Raw genomic sequence first — 23,271 nt, 5'->3', positions numbered from 1 at the left:
TTGGGAGAAAGGCTAGACCAAAGTCCTTCTGTCCCGCTGGGCACAGGGCTGAGGAGGAGGGAGGGAGGAATATCTCATCTTGTGCATGGGTCCCAGCTGCAATGGATGGTCACTGGGAGGGAGGACTAGCCTTGCACACATTGCAGGTTGCAAAGGACGCTTGTAAGAGGCTGACATTAATTAGCTCTTATTTACAATGCTAATTGCAATGACACTGTGCTGGTGCCAATAAATCACTCTGTTTAACAAACCTGCAGCAAGCTGCATCTGCTGCCACGTTGATGGATGTCTGGGGGACTATTCCTTTAACTACAAAAAGAAGTATAAGAACAAACTCAGTGGCTAATTAAGCTGCAGGCAGCCTGGCACTGATAGATGCAGCAAGGCAGAAAGCACGCACCACGGCAGGAGACAGCTTCCCGCAGGGCCGCGAGCAGGTGTGGGGCACAGACAGGCTGATGGCTGGAAGGGAGCAGTTTCTAGAGCATGAAGTTCAGAGGCTGCTTCTCTGCTCTTGAGCCAGGGAACCAAGGCCACTCAGGCCTTGAGCAGCTGGCAGCCAAGCAGGGCAGCCAGCCCTGAGCAGAGAACAGAGGGAGCCCCTTCCACAGCCCTTCACCGACACCAGGGGCAAACCACACACAAACCTGCCTTCGTGCGGCGTTCACACTGCAGGCTTTTAGTGCTGCCCTGGGCTCCTTCTGCCCTTCCACTGCCAGGATCCCACCCAAGACCGTCAGGGTCACGGGTCAGAGCAGGGGCAAACCTGAGGCTGGCTGAAGCTGAGGAGTTCATAGTCAGGTCCTGGCCAGGGGCAATGCCAAGGGTGGGAGTTGGAGAGTGAGTTCAAATCAAGCCAGGAATTCAAGGGGATGGCACAGTCATGGCAGCTGTAGAAGATCCACACTATTACCTGGATGCTTCCTAGAAGGCACCTTGGGCTTATATAGGGCAGGGAGCCAATCAGGCCCCTGGGGCTGCTGCCTGTCAAACCCTGGAGGCGGAACTTCCCGCTCTGCATCCACAGCAGATCCTGGGAAGTGGCATGCCAGGTGGTTACAGCTGCTGCTGGGTGGCTCTACAGGCCTGGGTTTTAGAGCCATGGGGCCTTCCCTCCCCCATGGGAGTTCTGGGGACACTTCCCATGCGGCACAGCTGCACACCCTTAACTCTGCCTGCATGGACCCTTGCCCCAGGGAGAGCACAGCGATACGGTCCCTGCTTGACGGGTGGGTCTGGGGTGGCACTTTGTTCAGGAGGCGTTTGACAGTCACTTTGCCCTGGGCCAAATGGACAGAGGAGGAGCTGGGCAAAGGCAGGTCAGCCCCCTCCCGCGCGTGGGGAATACCCAGACAAAGCCGCAACGTGGCCCTGCCCTGTGCCCCGGAGGACAGCCCCGCCTGCGGCTCTCCCATCGCGGGCTCAGGGCCTGGGCACCGAGTTGTTCTTGGGGCTGTTCCGCACCGAGCAGACACTGCACGGGGCGCTGCTCCACGGGGAGAGCCAGTTTCACATTTCATTTGCAATTGCCGTGCCAGTGGAGCGGGTGCGGCTGGCTGCGTAGTTGTGGCTCTGCTCAGACCTTGACTCTGCTGGAAATGCCACGGGCCGCTGGAGCAAGGCGCAGCAGCACCTCCCCTCCCTGGGCCACGGGCCGCTTCCAGGCTCACTAGCCCACTTCGACCCTCAGGCCGATGGTTCCAGCAATCCCATCACCAACGTCTGGGCATGTGCCACACGGTCTTTCCAGCCCTGACCCCAGTCAGCACCTGGCAGCAAGGGCAGCGCATGCTAATCTGCATGCGGAGGCCAAGCAGCAGGCTTGAGCCACCCACTGCCACCCCAGCAGGGGCAGCCCAGCCCTGGCTACGTCCGGTGACCGTGGGCGAGTCGTTAAGGCAAGGCCATGAAAAGCCAGGGTCTAAATTCCCTTCCTGCTGCGGCCCCCAGTGCGTAGGGGAGTCATGCCCACTCACGCCCAGGCCGACCCTTGGCCAGATGCCTGGCAGGGCGGTGTTAAGGCCTGCAATGCCTTTGTCACATGCACAGGGGCTGTGCCCGTGTCCTCCCCGCACCACAGCCCAGAGGTGCCTGTGATTCTGGTACCGATCTCGGGCCTAATCCTGCAGGGTGCAGACTGTCCTGCGCAGCCAAAGAAGCTGGCAGAAGAGGAGGGTGCCCAGCCCTGCGCTGGGGCAAGGGCTGGCTCAGACTGGCCATTCTGTATCATTCCCCTTTCTGTGCTGCACACCAGCATCAGGACTGCCCCCGCTCTCCAGCCAGTCCCAGCTCCTGCTCCCACTGTGCTACCCCACAGCCCGGCTCGGCCCTGGCTATAAATAACGGGCTGGCTGGGGAGCCAGGAACACGACCTGCCCTCGCCCTCACATTCACAGGGCTGGGCAAATCCTGGAAGCGTTTGTTCTGGACAGCTGCAATTAGAGTGACAGCCTGAAAAGCAGAGACAGGGTTCCCAGCTGCAGGCCTCACCCTGCCCTACCATGGTTAGTGGGCTTGGGAAGCCTTTAACCATAATTAGGAGAAATAAAGCCATTAATTTGCAATCCCCAACTGACGCAGCAAGGCCCTCTGGCCGGAGAGCACCCGCCCTGATGGAGGACGGATGGCCCAGGACCAGCTGCTGAGGGAAACCCTTCGCTCCCAGCTCACCCAGGGCTGTCACCTGCCCCGCGGCCCTGCTCAGCCAGGCGGCCGTCCAACCCACCAGCACTGCCACTGAGTAACCAGCCCCCCAGCACCCAACCAGGCAGCAAAAACGGAGGTGTTTAGATTCAGCAGAGCCCCAGGAAAATGACGCTTCCCAGACCCAGCCAGAGCAGCGGCTGCTGGAGGGAAAAGGCCCTTTGCAAAAGCTGGGTGAGCAGCTCGGTCTCTGGTCGATTGCCCAGGAAGGCTCGTTCCAGCCCTAGCAGAGGAACAGACCTAGCGCTAGTCTGAACAGCCCCACTGAGAGAGGAAGGCAATGGCAGGAGGAGGAGGGGTGGGCAGCAGCCACCCCCCACAGCTTGTGTGAGGTGCGAGGGAAGGGTAGGGGTGTGTGTGTGGGGGGGGTGAGATGTGAGGGTGTGTGTGTGAGGGATGAAGGTGAGCGGGGTGCAGGGAGAGGGGTGCGAGGGAAGGGGGGAGGTGTGTGTGTGGGTGACTGTGAGGGGTGTGTGTGAGGGAAGGGTGAGGGGATGTGGTTGTGAGGGGTGTGTGTGAGGCAAGGGTGGGGTGTGTGTGAGGGGTGTGTGTGAGGGAAGGGTGAGGGGATGTGGTTGTAAGGGGTGTGCGCGAGGCAAGGGTGGGGTGTGTGTGAGGGAGGGGTGAAGGGATGTGGTTGTGAGGGGTGTGTGCGAGGCAAGGGTGGGGTGTGTGTGAGGGGGGGTGAGATGTGAGGGTGTGTGTGAGGGAAGGGTGAAGAGATGTGCTTGTGAGGGGTGTGCGCGAGGCAAGGGTGGGGTGTGTGTGAGGGAGGGGTGAAGGGATGTTGTTGTGAGGGGTGTGTGCGAGGCAAGGGTGGGGTGTGTGTGAGGGGTGTGTGTGAGGGAAGGGTGAGGGGATGTGGTTGTGAGGGGTGTGTGCGAGGCAAGGGGGGGTGTGTGTGAGGGAGGGGTGGGGGTGCGAGGGGTGCAGGTGAGTGGGGTGCAGGGAGAGGGGTGCGAGGGAAGGGTTGGGGGTGGGAGGGGGTGTGACTGTGAGGAGTGTGTGGGAGGGAAGGGGTTGGGGGTGAGTGTGCGAGGAGGCCGATGGTTTGTTTATGTTGTGTGCTGGCTAAAAAGGCGAACAGCCCCCCTCCCGCTCCCTGCTCGGCCCCAGCCCTGAGCAGATGGTTTTTATCCTGCAGGCCTGAGAAGCTGCCACTGCCAGCAGGAGCCCTGAGGTGCGATGGCGGCCAGCCGGCTCCTTCCCTGCCCTTCCCTGCGCTCCGGCGAGCGACAGACAAGGGGGGGGGCGCAGCGGGTCCCAGCCGCCGTGACGGGGGCTGCACTGGGCAGAGCCGGTGCCAGCCACTTCCCAAGGGACAAGCTCGCCACTGCAGCGCCCAGCTCCACTGCCCCGCTGCGGGACCGGAGCAGCACCGTGGCCCTTTCCCCAGGTCCCGGCCTCCTGCTAGAGCTCGCGGCACCTGCCCTGACATGCCCCAGGCCGCCAGGGAGCACGAAAAGCGAAGCAGGCACAGAAAACCAGAGCGGGGGGGTATGGGGGGGCCGGGGTAGAGAGACAACGGTGCTCACTTCTAGTCCATGATCCCAGCCTTCCTGCAAGAAAAACAGCCCCGGGGCAGGGCCTCGCACCCGCCACAAGACGGAGCCGGAAAGGGTCACAGGAACCCCACTCTGCTCATCCCCCACCTCAGCGATTCATTGTCGCCCCCCCCCCCAGCCCCACATCAGCTCTGCTCCCGAACTCCCCACAGCAACCCCCCACCATCAGCCCTGCTCCCAGCCCCCACATCAGCTCGGCCCCCAGCGGCTCACACTCCTGGAACCTGTCGCAGGATTCCAGGATCTGCGGAGTCAGTGTGGGGCAAACAGCTCCACGCGCGGCCGAGGCCTGCAGCACCGGGGTGTGGAACCCCAGGGCTAGCCACGGCCGCCCGGGGCACCGCTACCCCCAACTCTGCAGTGCCCAGGGTGCCGAGCCAGCGTCCCTGCCTCGCCTGTCCCATCAGCACCCCCCGGGCTCCCTAACCCAGCCTGACCGGCAGGGACAGAGAAGCAGATGAGTGACAGGGTGTGCGCTCCTGGGTGACGGAGACGCTGCCTTCGCGGCTGCTTTGTCTCCCCTCCAGCAGCTGGAGCGTGGAGCTGGAGCCCAGAGCCCGGGTGCAATTCCTGCTATTTCTCCAGCTGTCTGTCAGGTGTCATGAAAGCAGCAACAACGAAATCCTTTGCAAACGATCAGGCAGGCGTTTCATGCAGCAGCTTTAGAGCAATTCTGTGCCTTAGTGTAAAACTTCCCTGTTTCTCTCTTGATTAAAAGCAAGTTTTTAAAATATTCCTGCATTTCCTTTCAGTCAAACACGCCCAGGCTCCAAACAGACACCAGCCATTCGCTCTGGTGGTCCACCTGGGGTTGGGTTAACTCACCCCAGAGCTGGTTTCATTTACATCCAGGCCAGAGGAAACTTGGGCTCCAAACCACTGTTCTTCTCCCACCATGGCATGAACACCCAGCCTGACTGGCGGCTGCTGCCAGGGTCCCGCTTCCCAGATCCTAGCCCCTGTGCAGAGCAGGGATCCCACAAAGGGAAGGGCAGGACTGACTGTTTCGCTGGGCCCAGAATGGAGCCCCCTCACACACTAGCAGAGGGGCAAGGAGTCAGGCTGCTCCCTCATCCCCCCGCCTAGTAGCCACATGTCACGGAGTCCCCGGGCGATGCTCTGGAACTGCTCCCTGCGAAGCCAGGCAGGACTCTGGGGAAGTCTCCTCTCTGGGAGCAGCCTGTCTGCAGGACACACAGCTCACCCAGCTTCCACCTTCCTGGGTCTGACCTCGGAGCATTCAGCCTCCTCTGCCCCTCCGTGCGCTTCCCACAGCGAGTCTGCCCAGGCGGGGTCCTGGGGCAGCCAGAGGGTCCTGCCCCCCAACTCCGCAGTCAGACGGGACTCTCAGCCAGCCAGTAACACAGAAGGTTTATTAGACGACAGGAACATGGTCTAACACAGAGCTTGTAGGTGCAGAGAACAGGACCCCTCAGCTGAGTCCATTTTGGCGGGCAGCGAGCCAGACAGCCACGTCTGCCCTTCACTCCATGTCCCAGCCAGCCCCAAACTGAAACTCCCTCCAGCCCCTCCTCCCCTGGGCTTTGTTCCTTTGGAGGGGGGGGGGGCAGGAGGTCACCTGATTCCTTTGTTCTCCAACCCTTTAGCTCTCACCTTGCAGGGGGGAAGGGCCCAGGCCATCAGTTGCCAGGAAACAGGGTGTAGGCCATTGTCTGTGTCCAGACCCCTGCACACACCTGCCCTCTAGGGCTCTGCAATGATCATACACCCTTACCCCACCAACTAGATACTTAAGAACTGCATAGGGGAAACTGAGGCACCCCCACACTATTCAGAGGAAACATTAAGAACGGTCCCGCTTCGTCACACCACATGCCCTGCTTGTGCTCAGGGCCGGGACCAGTGCACAGATCTCCCTCCGTGGTTGCCGTGCGCACACACGGCGGCGGGGGGCTGGGGAGGGGTCATAAGCACTGTCTCTTTCAGAGCAGCCCCAGCCCGTTCAGTCCTCGGCAGCAAATGGACTGAAGAGTCCACACAAAACTCTGTCTGCCAGGGGCTGCGGGGAGCTCACCCGTGGCTTGGCCAGGGACCCAGGGGCTGGTGAGCTGGAGGCTTTCCAGGGAGACTGGCCTGTGCATGCCCCACACCCAAGCAGCTCAGAAATTCCACGAGTGCCGGGCACTGCAATCTATTGTGCCGGTGCCCAGTGCCTGAAACAAGCAGCCGGGCCCACAGATCGCACGAGGAGGTGTCTGCAGGCAGGGGCTCGGTGCAGAGAGCAGCCCAACCCCCTTGCCCTGCACTGCAGAGGGAGGGGGGCCCACGTGGACTGCAGGATCTGGCAAGCGCAAGCTGTCCTGATGAGGCCCCCGGCTCAGAAGTCACAGCTCCTGGCCCCCTGGGACCAGCTGCAGCCACTTGGCACTAATGACGCCCTCCGCTGCATTCATGGCCTGGTGCTGAAGATCTGAATTACCTGATGTGCCAGGGCCCGTCAGAGCCGAGGGGCTGCCCAGCACCCGCTGCTAATCGAGGGCCTCGGCGCTGCACTGTCGGGGGGCCTCAGAACACTTAGCCCATTACTTCGCCGCTCGGCAGGGCTCTCCTCAGCCGCGGCCAGCCAGCTCGCCAGCTCCTAGGACTCTCCTGGGCCGGCACTCAGGCTCCTTCCTCGCTGCAGGAGCAGGGCTGGAGACAGGCTCGGCAGCTGGCCGCCTGACACAGAGCTCAGTGCAGGCAGCTGAGGCCAGGCTGCGTCTCCCCAGCGGGGGGGCAGGTCTGGGAGCTCCAGTGACTGTCTCACCTCAGACTAAAAGAAAAGGAGGACTTGTGGCACCTTAGAGACTAACCAATTTATCTGAGCATAAGCTTTCGTGAGCTACAGCTCACTTCATCGGATGCATCCTGTGGAAACTGCAGAAGACATTATATACACAGAGACCATGAAACAATACCTCCTCCCACTCCACTCTCCTGCTGGTAATAGCTTATCTAAAGTGATCACTCTCCTTACAATGTGTATGATAATCAAGTTGGGCCATTTCCAGCACAAATCCAGGTTTTCTCACCCCCCCCCCGTTTTTTCCAAAAACCACACACACAAACTTACTCTCCTGCTGGTAATAGCTTATCCAAAGTGACCACTCTCCTTACAATGTGTATGAAAATCAAGGTGGGCCATTTCCAGCACAAATCCAGGTTTTCTCAAAACAGCAGACTGGACTTCTACATAGAATGTTTCTGCCGACGTGCACGGGCTGAAATTGTGGCAAAGCAGCATCACTTGCCCCATAATCTCAGCCGTGCAGAACACAATGCCATCCACAGCCTCAGAAACAACTCTGACATCATAATCAAAAAGGCTGACAAAGGAGGTGCTGTCGTCATCATGAATAGGTCGGAATATGAACAAGAGGCTGCTCGGCAGCTCTCCAGCACCACTTTCTACAAGCCATTACCCTATGATCCCACTGAGAGTTACCAAAAGCAACTATAGCATTTGCTTAAGAAACTTCCTGAAAAAGCACAAGATCAAATCCGCACAGACACACCCCTGGAACCCCGACCTGGGGTATTCTATCTACTACCCAAGATCCATAAACCTGGAAATCCTGGGCGCCCCATCATTTCAGGCATTGGCACCCTGGCAGCAGGATTGTCTGGCTATGTAGACTCCCTCCTCAGGCCCTACGCTATCAGCACTCCCAGCTATCTTCGAAACACCACTGACTTCCTGAGGAAACTACAATCCATCTGCGATCTTCCTGATAACACCATCCTGGCCACTCTGGATGAAGAAGCCCTCTACACCAACATTCCACACAAAGATGGACTACAAGCCGTCAGAAACAGTATCCCTGATAATGTCACGGCAAACCTGGTGGCTGAACTTTGTGACTTTGTCCTTACCCATAACTATTGTACATTTGGGGACAATATATACCTTCAGATCAGCGGCACTGCTATGGGTACCCGCATGGCCCCGCAGTATGCCAACATTTTTATGGCTGATTTAGAACAACGCTTCCTCAGCTCTCGTCCCCTAACGCCCCTACTCTACTTGCGCTATATTGATGACATCTTCATCATCTGGACCCATGGAAAAGAAGCCCTTGAGGAATTCCACCATGATTTCAACAATTTCCATCCCACCATCAACCTCAGCCTGGTCCAGTCCACAAAGAGATCCACTTCCTGGACACTACAGTGCTAATAAACAATGGTCACATAAACACCACCCTATACCGGAAACCTACTGACCGCTATTCCTACCTACATGCCTCCAGCTTTCACCCTGACCACACCACACGATCCATTGTCTACAGCCAAGCTCTGCAATACAACAGCATTTGCTCCAACCCCTCAGACAGAGACAAACACCTACAAGATCTCTATCAAGCATTCTTACAACTACAATACCCACCTGCGGAAGTGAAGAAACAGATTGATAGAGCCAGAAGAGTACCCAGAAGTCACCTACTCCAGGACAGGCCTAACAAAGAAAATAACAGAACGCCACTAGCCGTCACCTTCAGCCCCCAACTAAAACCCCTCCAACGCATCATCAAGGATCTACAACCTATCCTGAAGGATGATCCAACACTCTCACAAATCCTGGGAGACAGGCCAGTCCTTGCCTACAGACAGCCCCCCAACCTGAAGCAAATACTCACCAGCAACCACATACCACACAACAGAACTGCTAACCCAGGAACCTATCCTTGCAACAAAGCCCGTTGCCAACTGTGCCCACATATCTATTCAGGGGACACCATCACAGGGCCTAATCACATCAGCCACACTATCAGAGGTTCGTTCACCTGCACATCCACCAATGTGATATATGCCATCATGTGCCAGCAATGCCCCTCTGCCATGTACATTGGTCAAACTGGACAGTCTCTACGTAAAAGAATAAATGGACACAAATCAGATGTCAAGAATTATAACATTCATAAACCAGTCAGAGAACACTTCAATCTCTCTGGTCACGCAATTACAGACATGAAGGTCACTATCTTAAAACAAAAAAACTTCAAATCCAGACTCCAGCGAGAAACTGCTGAATTGGAATTCATTTGCAAATTGGATACTATTAATTTAGGCTTAAATAGAGACTGGGAGTGGCTAAGTCATTATGCAAGGTAGCCTATTTCCCCTTGTTTTTTCCTACCCTCCCCCCCCCAGACTTCTGCTTAAACTTGGATTTATGCTGGAAATGGCCCACCTTGATTATCATACACATTGTAAGGAGAGTGGTCAGTTTAGACGAGCTATTACCAGCAGGAGAGTGAGTTTGTGTGTGTATGGGGATGGGGGGTAAGAAAACCTGGATTTGTGCTGGAAATGGCCCACCTTGATTATCATGCACATTGTACGGAGAGTGGTCACTTTGGATGAACTATTACCAGCAGGAGAGTGAGTTTGTGTGTGTATGGGGATGGGGGGTAAGAAAACCTGGATTTGTCCTGGAAATGGCCCACCTTGATTATCATGCACATTGTAGGGAGAGTGGTCACTTTGGATAAGCTATTACCAGCAGGAGAGTGAGTTTTTGTGTGTGTGTTTGGGGGGGGGTGAGAAAACCTGGATTTGTGCTGGAAATGACCCACCTTGATTATCATACACATTGTAAAGAGAGTGGTCATTTTGGATGGGCTATTACCAGCAGGAGAGTGAGTTGGGGGGGGGGGTGGAGGGTGAGAAAACCTGGATTTGTGCTGGAAATGGCCCAACTTGATTATCATACACATTGTAAGGAGAGTGATCACTTTAGATAAGCTATTACCAGCAGGAGAGTGGGGTGGGAGGAGGTATTGTTTCATGGTCTCTGTGTATATAATGTCTTCTGCAGTTTCCACAGGATGCATCCGATGAAGTGAGCTGTAGCTCACGAAAGCTTATGCTCAAATAAATTGGTTAGTCTCTAAGGTGCCACAAGTACTCCTTTTCTTTTTGCGAATGCAGACTAACACGACTGTTACTCTGTCACCTCAGACTGTCCTTCTCCGGCCAGGAAATCCCTCCAGCACTCAGAGGGTCAAAGCTTTCATCCTCCTGTGCCGGGGCTAATCCAGGGGCTCAGTCTGGAGCGCTGGGTACCTGATAGGGTACTCCAGGGCTGCCCCAAGAGCCCAGGGCCTGGTCTAGGGGCTGGTGGGGAGCCAGGAGACCTGGGTTCGGTTCCTAGTTCTCTCAGTAACCTTGCGGGTCCCTTCTCCGTGCTGTTCCCCTGGCTGGTTAGCAGCCCTTCCAGCAAAGATGGTGCAGTGCTGAGCACAGTGGGGCCCCTGTCTGGGCTGGGGCCTGTCATTGCCCCTGAGATAGGAATTCGTAGGAGCTTTGGGGGTACGAGTCCCTGTCAGACAGCAGAGAGCTGGGGGCTGCAGGGAGGTGCCAGCAGACACAGGTCACATCTGCTCCATTGTTCCAGTGACAATGGAAGGCCATAACTCATGAGAGAGGCAGGGGCTGGGCCAGTGGGGCCTAGCGCTGCTGGGTTTGCCCCGTTAGCGACTCATTGCTGCCGGGTGAGATGCTCTGTTCTGGCCCTGGAGAAGGGCCCTGCTGTTAACCCCACTGTGAAACGCCAGCAGACAGGACATTTCAGCCTCTTCCCTTTTTTGGCTGAAGAATGTGAACGATAAGGAAAGACTCATTTCCTGAGGGTGCTGCGTGTGTAAAGGGCCGAACCAGCCTGCAGCCTCCCACCTCCCCACACTGGGGGGCACCCAGGGAACAAGGCAGGGGTCAGTGTAATGGGAACCAGCGACATAACCAGGGAGCAAGCGAAGGCCCCGCTGGCAAAGGGAGGGGCAGCTCCAGAGAGAGAGAGAGGTCAGCTGGGGGCAGCGCCCCCGCAGCCTGCTGTGCATAGATGGGGCTACAGAACAAGCTGGCTTTGGCCCAAAGCCCAGGCCCTCCGCTCGGGGCTCTAGGAGCAGCTCCTCAGCGCAGGGGAGTGTCTGAGCCATGAAGAGGGAGGATTGAGACCAGGCAGCAGAGGGCAATGGTGAGCGTACACCTGTCGCTCTAAGCGTGCACCTCTAAGCTATGTCTGCACGCTGTTTAAGGCGGGCAGGGTCCAAACCTGCAACCCCCCCAGCAAGCTAGAAATAGCAATGGTGACGGGGAGTAAAGACACATACCCGAGTACTGACCCTACCGGGCTCTCCGCTCGGCCAAGCTGTACCCCCGGCTCGCCCACTCGCCCCATGGCCTCCCCACCTTTCACTGCTGCCTTCCACTGAGCCCTGTAGCTACATGCTACAGCATGGCCACGGCCGGCTTCTCACCGGGGTGGGTAGCAACGCGTCCCCTGCCCGCCCCCATCCTGGGGCCGCAGCCTGTGTGCAGGGGCTGCTTTCCTGGGCCCAGGGAGGTCTCACTCAGCAACAGCTCACTGGATCATGCCCCTCCCTTTAGCTCCGAGGAGACGGGCTGTGGCAGGAGTGGTCCTTTCCCTGTGCCACGAGCTCTGCCGCTGGCAGCGGCCAGCCAGGAGCCGCTGCACCAAGGAGGTTAATGGCCAGAGGGGGCTTGGGTTAGGGTTAGGGCAGGGTGCGGCTGGCTCCCAGCAGAGCCGCACTGAGCTATGGTAAGTAAGGAGCCTGGTCTGGGCACAGGGAGGAATAAAGGGGGGCAGTGCCCTGGCACCTAAGGAAAGAGCTTCCTGGAGTCAGGCAGGGCTGGAGTAGGGGGAGCTGGGGAGCAGATTGGCGCGCGCAGGCCCTGGGTGCAGTGGGGCACACAGCTGCTGTGCGGGTTGGGAGGGGAGCCCCCCATGGTGAAGCTGCATTTGCAGTGGGAGGGTGTCTCGTTCCCAAAGCAAGTGGGTTGGGCTTTCTCACTCCAGCTAAGAGGTTTATCCCGTCACCCATCACCAGGGTATCTGGGCACCTTCCCATAGAAAATCAATGGGAATAGCGCAGTCTGTGGACTCTAGGGAGGCCCTGGCACATCTCCCTTTTTAGGCTGGGGGGAGGGGGAGGGGTTGAAGTTTTTTAGATTTTAAATTGAATGTTTTGGGGCCAGCATGGTGCATCCCACACACTACCAGGGCTGATCCACTGGCAGGCCTCAGAGAGCCTCTCCTCACCCCCCCAGCCTGCCCCCCATGCCAGGTGCCGTTTGGTGAGAGCTGGGTCAGGGGTCACAAGGCACCAGCCTCGGAGGTGGCCAGCGCAGTGGAAAATCCTCTAGGGGCCGAATGTACAATTATCCCAGGAATAATAATAATTAACTGCCCATTAGGGGCATAATTAACTCCCACTAAGTGCTCTAATCTCGGTTATTAGTGCCCTGGAGCGGCAGCAGGTGGGCCGGCTTGGGAAGGTGGGGAGAATGTGCCTCTCATGCTCACGGTCATGTTCATTTCAAGGGAGCTTGACAGCCGACTCCCAGTGCCGGGGATGCTGCTGCCTTTCCTCCAGCTCCCCCTCGCATGCCTGGCAAGGGAGAGGGGAGAACCCAGGTCCCAGCAGGGAGTGGTGTGCGTGGGGCCCGGGGGTGCTGTAGGGCTGGGCTCACACCAAGGCAGGGGGAATTTCCCGCCCCTGGCGGGGCCCTACCCTGCCACTTGACAGACTGCGAGTGGGCAGGGAGCTGGCTAGCGGCGCCCACCTGCTGTGTGTTGGCTCCTTGAGCCGTAACCAGGGAACCGCAGGATCCAAACAAGCAAAGTGGCTTTTAGTCCAGGTGCTCTAATGCCCCCAGCCGAAAGCCGCTGGAGCGGAGACAGAGGCGCAGCCGGAGCATGCTGGGGCTTGTTTGCTGCAGCATGGGGCTGCGGGTCAGCAGCTCTCGCATTAGGAGGCCTCTCAGGTTAATGGAGCAGCAGGAGCTGGCGCTAAATCGCTAACCAGGCGGGCACCTGTGGTCCGTTGCACCTGGTGGAGCCCCCAGCAGGCGCTAGGCCGAGCTGAGTGTGAGAGCAGGCATTTGGGAACATCACCCCACCCTGGCCAAACCCAACCGCAGCGCCGGGCTGGCCCCTGCCGGCTCTGCATAGCGCAGGAACCTTAACCCCTAGCTAGCAGCACGGGGCCGCAGAGCAAGCCACATGCCACATGCCGGCCAGAGCCAGCCCCCAGGACATGCTCAGACGCCCATAAGTCACTAGTGCATGGGGCGTGAGGGCAGAGGCCCATTAGCAGGGAGGGGAGGAAGCTGTTACCCCAAGCCACAGCCACCACCGTGGCACTCTCCACACCCCAGTTCCTGGGCCCCAGGATTTGCTCATCACATAGAATCACAGAAGTGATTTTTGGGATGTATAAGTAGGGGCATAGCGAGCAGATCGAGGGACGTGATCGTTCCCCTCTATTCGACATTGGTGAGGCCTCATCTGGAGTACTGTGTCCAGTTTTGGGCCCCACACTACAAGAAGGATGTGAATAAATTGGAGAGAGTCCAGCGAAGGGCAACAAAAATGATTGGGGGTCTAGAACACATGACTTATGAGGAGAGGCTGAGGGAGCTGGGATTGTTTAGCCTGCAGAAGAGAAGAATGAGGGGGGATTTGATAGCTGCTTTCAACTACCTGAAAGGGGGTTCCAAAGAGGATGGCTCTAGACTGTTCTCAATGGTAGCAGATGACAGAACGAGGAGTAATGGTCTCAAGTTGCAGTGGGGGAGGTTTAGATTGGATATTAGGAAAAACTTTTTCACTAAGAGGGTGGTGAAACACTGGAATGCGTTACCTAGGGAGGTGGTAGAATCTCCTTCCTTAGAGGTTTTTAAGGTCAGGCTTGACAAAGCCCTGGCTGGGATGATTTAACTGGGAATTGGTCCTGCTTCGAGCAGGGGGTTGGACTAGATGACCTTCAGGGGTCCCTTCCAACCCTGATATTCTATGATTCTATAAGTGTCGGGCTGGGAGGGACTCGAGAGGTTGCTGAGCTGAGACCAAGTAAACCGAGACCAGCCCTGACAGGGGCTTGTCCAGCCTGGTCTTAAACCCCTCCGAAGACGGGGATTCCACCACCTCTCTGGGGAGCCTGTTTCAGGGCTCATCTCCCTCTGTTAGAAAGTGTTTCCTCATTTCTAAGCTACATCTCCAGGGCTGCAGACTGAGCCTGTTACTCCACATCCTACCTTCGGCTGCCTCACAGAACAATCAGCCACAATCAGCCCTTCACGGATTTGCAGACGGGTACTAGGTCCTGCCTCGGACTGCTTTTCTCCAGACTGGACACACCCAGGGTTTTTAACCTTTTTAACCTCAGGATTTCTAATGCTGTGATGAGCTCTGTCGCTCTCCTCCAGACTCTCCCGTTTGTCCCCATCTTTCCTAACGTGCAGCACCGAGAACTGGACGCAGGACTCAGCTGAGGCCTCGCCAGTGCTGAGTAAACCAGGCCAATGGCCTCCCGTGTCTTAATACCACACTGCTGCCAATACACCCCAGAACGAGCTTAGCCTTTGTCACAACTGCACCACATCACTGACTCGTTCCCTTTGTGATCCTGCTCCGCAGCTCTCCCACCTCTCCAGTTAGTCCCCGGTTTGTAGCTATGCATGTGATTGTTTGGGGGCAGGGACAGCTCAGTGGTTTGAGCATTGGCCTGCTAAACCCAGAGTTGAGTTCAATCCTTGAGGGGGCCATTTAGGGATCTGGGGCAAAAATAAGGGATGGTACTTGATCCTACTGTGAAGGCAGGGGACTGGACTTGATGACCTTTCAAGGTCCCTTCCAGCTCTAAGAGATAGGTATATCTCCACATTAATTAGCTAATTTGTCCTTCCTAAGTGACACACTTTGCCCTTGTCTTCATGGAGTTCCATCTTGTTGGATTCAGACCAATTCGTCCAAGTCTCCAATTCTCCTGTCCTCCCAAATGCTTGCAACCCCTCTCTGCTTTATGACAGGTTTTAGAGTAACAGCCGTGTTAGTCTGTATTCGCAAAAAGAAAAGGAGGACTTGTGGCACCTTAGAGACTAACCAATTTATTTGAGCATAAGCTTTCGTGAGCTACAGCTCACTTCATCGGATGTAGCTCACGAAAGCTCATGCTCAAATAAATTGGTTAGTCTCTAAGGTGCCACAAGTCCTCCTTTTCTCTCTGCTTTATGTTATCTGCAGCTCTTATCAGCAAACTCTCCACTCCATTAGCCATGTCACTAATGAACACAGCCAGGCCTGGTCTCTGTGGGACCCACTCGATGCACCTCCCAGCTAGACAGGGAACCACTGGTAACCCCCGAAGTTCTGTCTTTGGGCCAGTCACGCACACACCTCAGTCACTTTATCTGGACCCACATGCCACAGTTTGCTTATGAGACTGGGTCAGACGTGAAGGGAGGATACGGCTGCCACTGTCCGTCCCAGCGCCGGGGGCTCTGTGAGGCCCCCTGAGCAGCTGGGGCGGGCGCTCAGGGCTGGGGACGAACGCTCGCTTGGTGGCTCGCTAGCAAAGGCCGTGAGATGGGGAAAGTTTCCTTCCTTCCTTCCTGAGGCAGAGACTAGGCACGGCTGGGGGCAGCGCTGCTCCGAGGAGGCTCTCAGCCTCGCTCTCCGCCCCGGCACACGCAGAAAAGCTCATCCAGACCCGGGGAGCTGGGCTGGGGAGGGGGACGAGCCCCGGTCTCAGATGGGCCAGAACATGCGAGGTGCAGCACAGGGACACAGGAGCCAAATGAACCAGAGGCCACTTCCCCCCAGCCTGGGGTGGGTATGACGCTGACACTTGCAGCAGCTGCCCCGCCTCGCCCCCTGGTTAGGGTTACAGGCCCCACAACCGTCCCCCACCCGGGGTCTGTGCTGCTTGTCCCCTCCCCAACATCAGCCCCCCACCCCCTTTTGTTAGCAGCATTGACCCTTTTCCCCTCCCCGCGCTGGGGCCCAGCCTGGCCGGTTCCTGCAGCATCCGGGCTATAGTCCTGAGCAGCACTGCCAGCCCCAGCCCCAGATGCCGTCTGGGCTGCACAGCGTGACCGGGATCCACTCCGCCTGGCCAGCTGGGTTCCCAGTGGGGTGCCCTACCCCCGCCGGCCTCCAGCCGCGCTCACCTCCATGCTCAGGAAGGACAGGGCTGTCCGACTCCGCCTCATCCTGGCCCCTGCTCCAGCTGGCCCCGGTCCTTCCCTGCAACCAAAGGAGGAGGAGAGGGTCAGGCTTCTCATGGCTTTTGCCTTCGGCGGGTCTTGCCCTCAGCTCTAGCGTAGGGTCTCGCCCGCCCCGCACTGGATCTGGGGAGGCTGGCAGGGGACGGCTGGGAAGTGGAAGCCAGACCTGCAGGTGCTCGAGCCCGGAGCGATGGGGCGGCTCTGAAGGGTGCTGAGGGGGAGGGGGTAGATCACCCCCCGCTGCAGGAAAACTGCCCTGTCGGGCCCCAGCTGAGCTGATAGCAAGACTCCAGCCACTGGCCCCCTAATTTGAACCCTCCTCATCGATAGATCCCTCCCAGCCAGCACCCCGGGGTGGGGGCAAAGCGCCTCCAGTCAGGGCAGTTCCCGGCCTCTCAGCACAGCGAAACCAGGTGACGGCCCCACTCAGGGCCAGTGCTACCCAGGTGGCAAACCATCACCCAGGGCTCGGTGGGCCTCTCTGGGACCTGGGAGCTGCTGAAAGGAGACCTCCCAACGCGGCCAGAATCACGGCTGCCCCAGCTACACCAACCCTGGGCCTTTGGCTTCAGCCTGTGTCCGGGGCGGAGGGGAAGGTTTTGCTCACGTCCACCTGCAAAACTCTGATCCTCAGAGACCTGGAGCAGGAGGGGATGGAGCCCCGGTGAGCCCCACATGCCCGGGGTCAGGCAGTGCCAAGGGGGGAGGTGTCACTCCTGCTCTTTTGGAGACATTTCTTGTATGTTCATTTGTGGGGGATCCAACAGAAAGAGTGAGCGGGTGGAAGCTGCGTCTGGCGGGATGGCGCCAGCTGATCCTTGCCCCATTGGAGGCTGGGGCCTTGTCCCCAGCACCGCAGGGTCTGGACGCCTGGCACAGCAGAGTGGACAGGGCAGAGGGGTGGGGGTGGGGTGGGGGATTGGATAAGGGGCAGGAGCTCCCAGGGGGCAGTAAGGAGACCGGGGGCGATGGGGTAGAGGTTGTCAGGAGACAGGGAGCGGGGGGGTTGGATAGGGGTGGGGTCCTGGGAGTCAGGAGGTCCTGGAAGGGGGGGACAGGGATCAGGGGGGGTTGGATGGGGGTGGGGTCCTCAGGGGTGCAGTTAGGGCAGGGGGTCTGGGGAGGGGGTGGTCAGGGGACAAGGAGCAGGGGGGTTGGATGGGTGGGGCATTCTGAGGGGGGCAGTCAGGGGGTGGGAAGTGGGAGGGGGCGGATGGGGGCAGAGGCCAGGCTGTTTGTGGGGGCACAGCCTTCCCTACCCGGCCCTTCGTACAGTTTCGCACCCCGATGTGGCCCTCAGGCCAAACAGTTTGCCCACCCCTGAACAAGGCGATAAAGACTCGCTCCTGTGAGAGTGTCGATTGCAGCTGAGGGCCCTGTGGCAGCTGGCATCATCCCCCAGCCTGGTCAGCCCCGGCCCCCAGCAGCGTGGAGGGGGCATCTGTCCTTCACCAGTCAAACGCTCCCCTGCAGCACAGCGAAGGCTGAGCCGGAGTCTCTCTCACGGCCCCAGGGCTGTATAAATCTCCCCCCCACACCAGGGAATGATTAAATTCCAGGCCTGGGAGAATGAGGGCAAAGGGCCGCGATGCCGAGCAATCCTCAGCCAGCTCTGGGCCCCAGCCTGCCCCGGGAACGGGCCGCACTTGGCAGCAGGCCAGGCCATCCGGCCCAGAACTTGGCTGCTATTTCATTCCCTCTCTGGGGCATTGATAACCAACCTTGAGCTGGCGGGAGAGGGAATGGCACCAGCTTCCTTCTACTGCACCCTCCTCCTACGGGGCCCTGGCGGGGGGGAGGTTGTTCCAGCTCCTTGGGGCTCCAGCGGTGGAAGGAGGCAGTGTTCCTCCCCCAGGAATGTGCACCTGGCTAAGCCCCACTTAAGCATTTGCAAAGCAGTGGAAGCCCCTTCCCCACGCCCAGCTCTGTGCATCTCAGGGCCAGCTCCCTGCAGGTCGGCCACGGAGCCTAGAGGTGTCCAGCCAGGCTGGGGCCAGTAGTGCCCCACTGGAGGAGGTGCTCAGGTGGGAACTCTACCAGGCAGCGCTGGGTCCCCCTCCCCCAGCACAGCCCCAGTGGCCAGGGGAGAGGGGAGAGTGAGTCCAGCTTCCGGCGGCATCTGAGAGGCAGCCACTCAAGGCGACCTGCTCCCCAGGCCTGTGCTGCCACACACAACCCAGCCCGGGGCGCAGCCCCACCAGCCAGCTGGTCTAGAGAAGCAGGAATAACCGGCCCCAGGAGCACATGGCCCACGAGCTCTGGGCTCCAGGGCGTCCCTGGCCTTGCCAGGGGTGAAGGCCAGTCCTGCCCAGCCCAGAAGCAGACTGCGAGGTGCCAAACGGGGAGAGGGGAGGGGTGCATCGGGCTTTCCGGGGAGAGATCCCAGAGCTTCCCTGCAGCAGAGTCAGGCAGGCGGGACGGCACCGGAGGGGTACAGAGGGCCAGGTCCCTGCGCCCTGCAGGTGTTCACAGCTCAGCCCAGCCCCCCAGGAGGACCCTTGCTGTGAACGCCCCGACGACTTCAGACGATTGAACCCTGAGAATGTCGGGAACACCCAGGGCTGGGAGGGGCCTGACAGGCTGGGAGCCGCATGTGACTCCCAACTGCTGCTGCTAGCAGGGGCTAGGGGGGATCCCAGGGAACCCCCAGGCTCAGCGCAAGGCAGCAGGCCATGGGCTGCCACCTCTATGGCTGCTGAGAACCAGCTCCCAGGGGCTGGCCCTGCAAGTCCCTACAGGAGCTGCTGTCAGACTGGGGCACGTCTGCGGCTGCTCGTCCAGGCATCGGGCTGTCTTTGAGGTGCAGCTTCAGGCTGTAGCAGCCTGACAGGCCTTTAGCCGGGGCTGGGTGGGGGAGCTGGCCTGCAGCGGGCTGCCTTAGGGGAAGAGCTTGTTCTCTCCGGTCTAAACCAGTGGGGTCTGGAGCCAGGAATGGTGCAGACTGCCCACCTCACAGCTCTGCTGATGCCCCTCAACTCCAATGGCAGCCCCCCCATTATTCCAGTGCTGCCTCCCCTATGGGGGTGACAGAGGCACCCTCTGCGCTGTGGGACCCCGTCCCAATAGGGTGGGCAGGGAAAGCTCCGCCAGACTTCCTGCCTGCAGCCCCTCCATCCTGAGCCCATAGGCCAGGAGTGGCAGACGCCCACCTGGCCCTGCAGCCCCCAGAGCGAAGAAGCCAGCTAGACGGGAAGCTGTGACAAAGTGGTACTGTTCTTAATGTTTCCTCTGAATAGTGTGGGGGTGCCTTAGTTTCCCCTATGCAGTTCTTAAGTATCTAGGTGGTGGGATAAGGGTGTAGGATCGTTGCAGAGCCCTAGAGGGCAGGTGTGTGCAGGGGTCTGGGCACAGAAAATGGCCAACACCCTGTTTCCTGGCCACTGATGGCCTGGGCCCTTCCCCCCTGCAAGGTGAGAGCTAAAGGTTTGGAGAACAAAGGAATCCGGTGACCTCCTGGCCTGGGAAAGGGACAAAGCCCAGAGGAGGAGGGGCTGGAGGGAGTTGCAGTTTGGGTCTGGCTGGGGACATGGAGTGAAGTGCAGATGTGGTTGTCTGGCTCACTGCCCCCCAAAATGGACCCGGCTGAGGGGTCCTGTTCTCTGCACCTACACACTCTGGTTTAGACCATGTTCCTGTCGTCTAATAAACCTTCTGTTTTCCTGGCTGGCTGAGAGTTACGTCTGTCTGCGAAGTTGGGGGGCAGGACCCTCTGGCTTCCCCAACACCCTGCCTGAGCGGACTCGTTGTGGGAAGCGCACAGAGGGGCAGAGGATGCTGAATGCTCCAAGGTCAGACCCAGGAAGGTGGAAGTTGTATGAGCTGTGTGTCCTGCAGACAGGCTGCTCCCAGAGAGGAGACTTCCCCAGAGTCCTGCCTGGCTTTGTAGGGAGCAGCTCCAGAGCATCGCCCGGGGACTCCGTGACAGAAGGTGATGGAGGGATCTCTACTTGTGGCCTGGGAGCTCCAGCTGCTCTGCCTCAGAGCACAGACCCGCCTCTGCCCAGCTCTCCAGGGACATTGGATCCCACCGGAGGGCTGGGCTCTGGGAATCACCAGGGGGCAGTTCTCTGGACATCAGCCTGGGTGATCACAGTGGGACCTTCTGGCCTTGGCAGGGGCGAGAAGGTTTGACCCGCAGCCTCCTGACGGGCCCCTGCCCTGGCTGGTAGCACGACCTGAGAGCCTGGCGCTAATCCGGAACACCCACCAGAGGGGCAGCCGCCCTCCTGTCCACACACCCCATGCGCTGCAGCCCAGCTGCATGGCACATGCTGGCAACGCTGCCAGCCAAGGTCGCAGAGGCGCGAGGGAGCCCAGAAATTCCAGGCAAGTCAGAGCTGCAAACGACTGCCCCGGGCACTACTCCACACGCCGGGCACTTAACACACAAACCCACTGCCACCAAGTACACCTCGAACCAGCCAGGGCCCCTCGCACAAGGCCTGGCTGAGTGCCCCGCCACTCTCTGCTAGCAGAATCTCAGGGATCCCTGCCCCCAAGACTCTACGACGCACAAGCTTTGCCCGCTGTTATTTGAGTTTTGAACAAAAGCCACGTTCCCACCTGCCTGCGCTAGCCCCACGCCCGCAGAGACTTACACTGAGTGGCTGCCAGCGGGGCAGGGACGCCGAGTCTGTCCGTGGGCCGCCGGAGCAAGCAGAGGGGAAGTATTTAGCAAACCGTCTGCATGTGATCCAGCGGGCAATAGCACGGTCTGGAGCAAGCAATATTAACATGCAGCTTTCTCTGCACTTTTCTGCGGTCCCTTAACTCTTCGCTGCCTAGATGACAATGCTTCCCACTCAGAGCAGAGACCCTGCAGATGGCCCAGAGCTGCAGTAACACAGACCCTCACGTGCGCCAGTCTGCCCTCCAGCAGCCGGAGGAAGGCGTTTGCTTTCTGTGCGTTTGCATGTTTGCTACCCCCTTTGATTTACGTGTGTCCCGAGAGACCTGGCAAAGTTTCCTCTGCACAGGGAGCGGCTGGGCGCTCTACTGGTTATACTGCAAAGCCAAGGGATGAGTGCACGTCGCCCCAGGGGCACACGTTCGGGGAGGAGTGACTGCAGGGGGCTGAGCGAGTGAAACCCAACGCCCCTGCTCAGCCTTTGGCCCCTGGAGTCGCTTTTTACACCGAGACTTGCCAGGCCAGCTGCCCCTTGTGCAGAGAGCGGTTCCCTGCAGCCACCGTCTCTGCGAAAGCCCAGCTGCCGGAGCCTCCATGGCCCCTCACCCAGGGCCAGCACAGAGCAGCCCCAGCAACACGTCCTTTGCCTTTAAGCTGTCCCTGGATTGGGGCGTCTCACCCCCATGAGCAGGCGCCCGGCAGCTTCCCCTCCCGCTGCCCCCGGGGTCTCCTCTGGAGCCTCACTGGCCAGAGAACCGCGCTCTGCCAGCTCCCCCAGAGCATGGTCGGAGCTCTCCCGCCCGCCCGCAGCACTGACCTGGCGAGAGGGGTCGCCTGCATGGCCATGTGCCGAGCTCAGCAGAGACACGAGGGGGAGGGCACGGGGGCAGACTCCACTCCAGGGGTGAGCTGGCATCACATCAGGGGTGTTGCACCCAGGCCTGACCTGCATCCACCAACGGTGGGTTTGAGCCTGGCTCAGTTAAACCGGTGCAGCTTGTGTGCAGCCACCTCCCACTGGACTTAAACGGAATAGCTCAGGCCAGCAAGGGCGTCCACATGGCTGCTTTGACTAAACTGGTTCGAAACCATGTTCGGATCATGCAGTGCAGGGTGTGTGTGGACAAGGCTAGTGTCTAGGGATCCTCACACACGTCTTTACACACCCCATCACGCTGCACCTTGGGCTGGACTGAAACTAGTTTACACATGGCCCCTCGAGTTCACTAGGAGTGGGCGCTGCCATCCAGCGAGACTGGAGCAAGGGCCTGCTTGTGACCACACGCTGCACAACAGCCCCTGTCCCGGGCAAGCCACCAGGCTCCATGCAGCCGGTGTCATGCCCAGGCCGCTGTGGTCCCGCACGGGCCTTAGCTCTTGGGGTTTATTTTACCACGGCTGGTTGGAACTAGCAAAGCCCATTGACTCCAAGCAGCTCAACCTCAACATGGTTTCCTTGGGGATTTTCCAGCGGGGGGGGAAGCTACCTGGCCCCTTGGGAGGGGCTGGCTCCCTATTGGCTGGGAGTCTGCAGCCTGAAACGAGAGTCACCAGACTGAGGACCTTCGGCCCTCCAGGGCAGTTAACTTGCAAATGGGGAAATAAATACTTGGTGGGAACCAGGCCAAAGCACAATCCATACACAGGTTGGTACGTTCCCAGAGCCACCCCTCCCAGGCCTGGCACCAAGGCAGCCATGCCAGCTGGCTGGAGAGCTGCGGCATTCGCTCTCACCTGGCGCTAACATCCCGCGGGCCCAGGGGCTGAAGCAGAACGAGGCGGTGTCCCTGCAGGAGGAGGGAACTGCTGGTTCTGGCAGAGGCCTCGCCCAGGGAAGGGAGCGTCTGCACAGGAGGAAATGTCGCCCTGAAGACTCATTACACCAGTGAGCGTGGGATTCGCACCGGTATCACACACAAGTGAGCAGAGCCGCCCAGCTCAGTGCAGCGTGACTCTGTGTCACCTTCCCCAGGGTGGCTCATTTGAGATAAAAACCAGCAGGCACCTGGCCAGGAGCACTTTGCAACTGCAGCACGACACAGGGTGCTGGAGACACCTGGGTGCTCTGCGTGAGCGTCTCTCCACTCCCAAGCACTCCCTGCTGGTGGGACACAGCCAGGACCCTGCTCAGCAGCTGGAACATCACATGAGGCTGGCTGAAGCTGACCACCAGCGATGCTTTCTCAGGGCATCTGAGGAGAAGCACAGCTCTGCTGCCCCGGCTGCTTTGTGTCACTCGGGAATACAGCAGTGCAGCTGGGGCCAGGGCTGCAGGGTACCAGGCCCAAGGGTTTTAACCCCACAAGGGGGATGGGAGCACCCAGCTCAGAAGTCCCTGTCACAGCA

General features: G+C 59.0%; 1 protein-coding gene across 1 annotated transcript in view; it reads right to left on the bottom strand.

Moving 5' to 3' along the window:
* The window catches only part of PDE4C (phosphodiesterase 4C), a 104,684-nt gene extending 82,012 nt beyond the window's left edge, over positions 1 to 22,672 (bottom strand). Inside the window, exons 1-2 of the mRNA XM_077805485.1 lie at positions 22,660 to 22,672; positions 21,605 to 21,759 (exon numbers count right to left, since the gene is read on the bottom strand). Of these exons, the coding sequence (XP_077661611.1) occupies positions 21,605 to 21,759; positions 22,660 to 22,672 (168 nt within the window). The remainder of the gene's footprint in view (positions 1 to 21,604; positions 21,760 to 22,659) is intronic.
* Positions 22,673 to 23,271: the final 599 nt, after the last annotated feature.

The sequence above is a fragment of the Eretmochelys imbricata genome, chromosome 25 (genome assembly GCF_965152235.1).
Source record: "Eretmochelys imbricata isolate rEreImb1 chromosome 25, rEreImb1.hap1, whole genome shotgun sequence".
Classification (NCBI taxonomy): domain Eukaryota; kingdom Metazoa; phylum Chordata; order Testudines; family Cheloniidae; genus Eretmochelys; species Eretmochelys imbricata.
The sequence above is the reverse complement of the archived record's forward strand: the minus strand, read 5'-3'. Positions and strand labels throughout refer to the sequence as shown.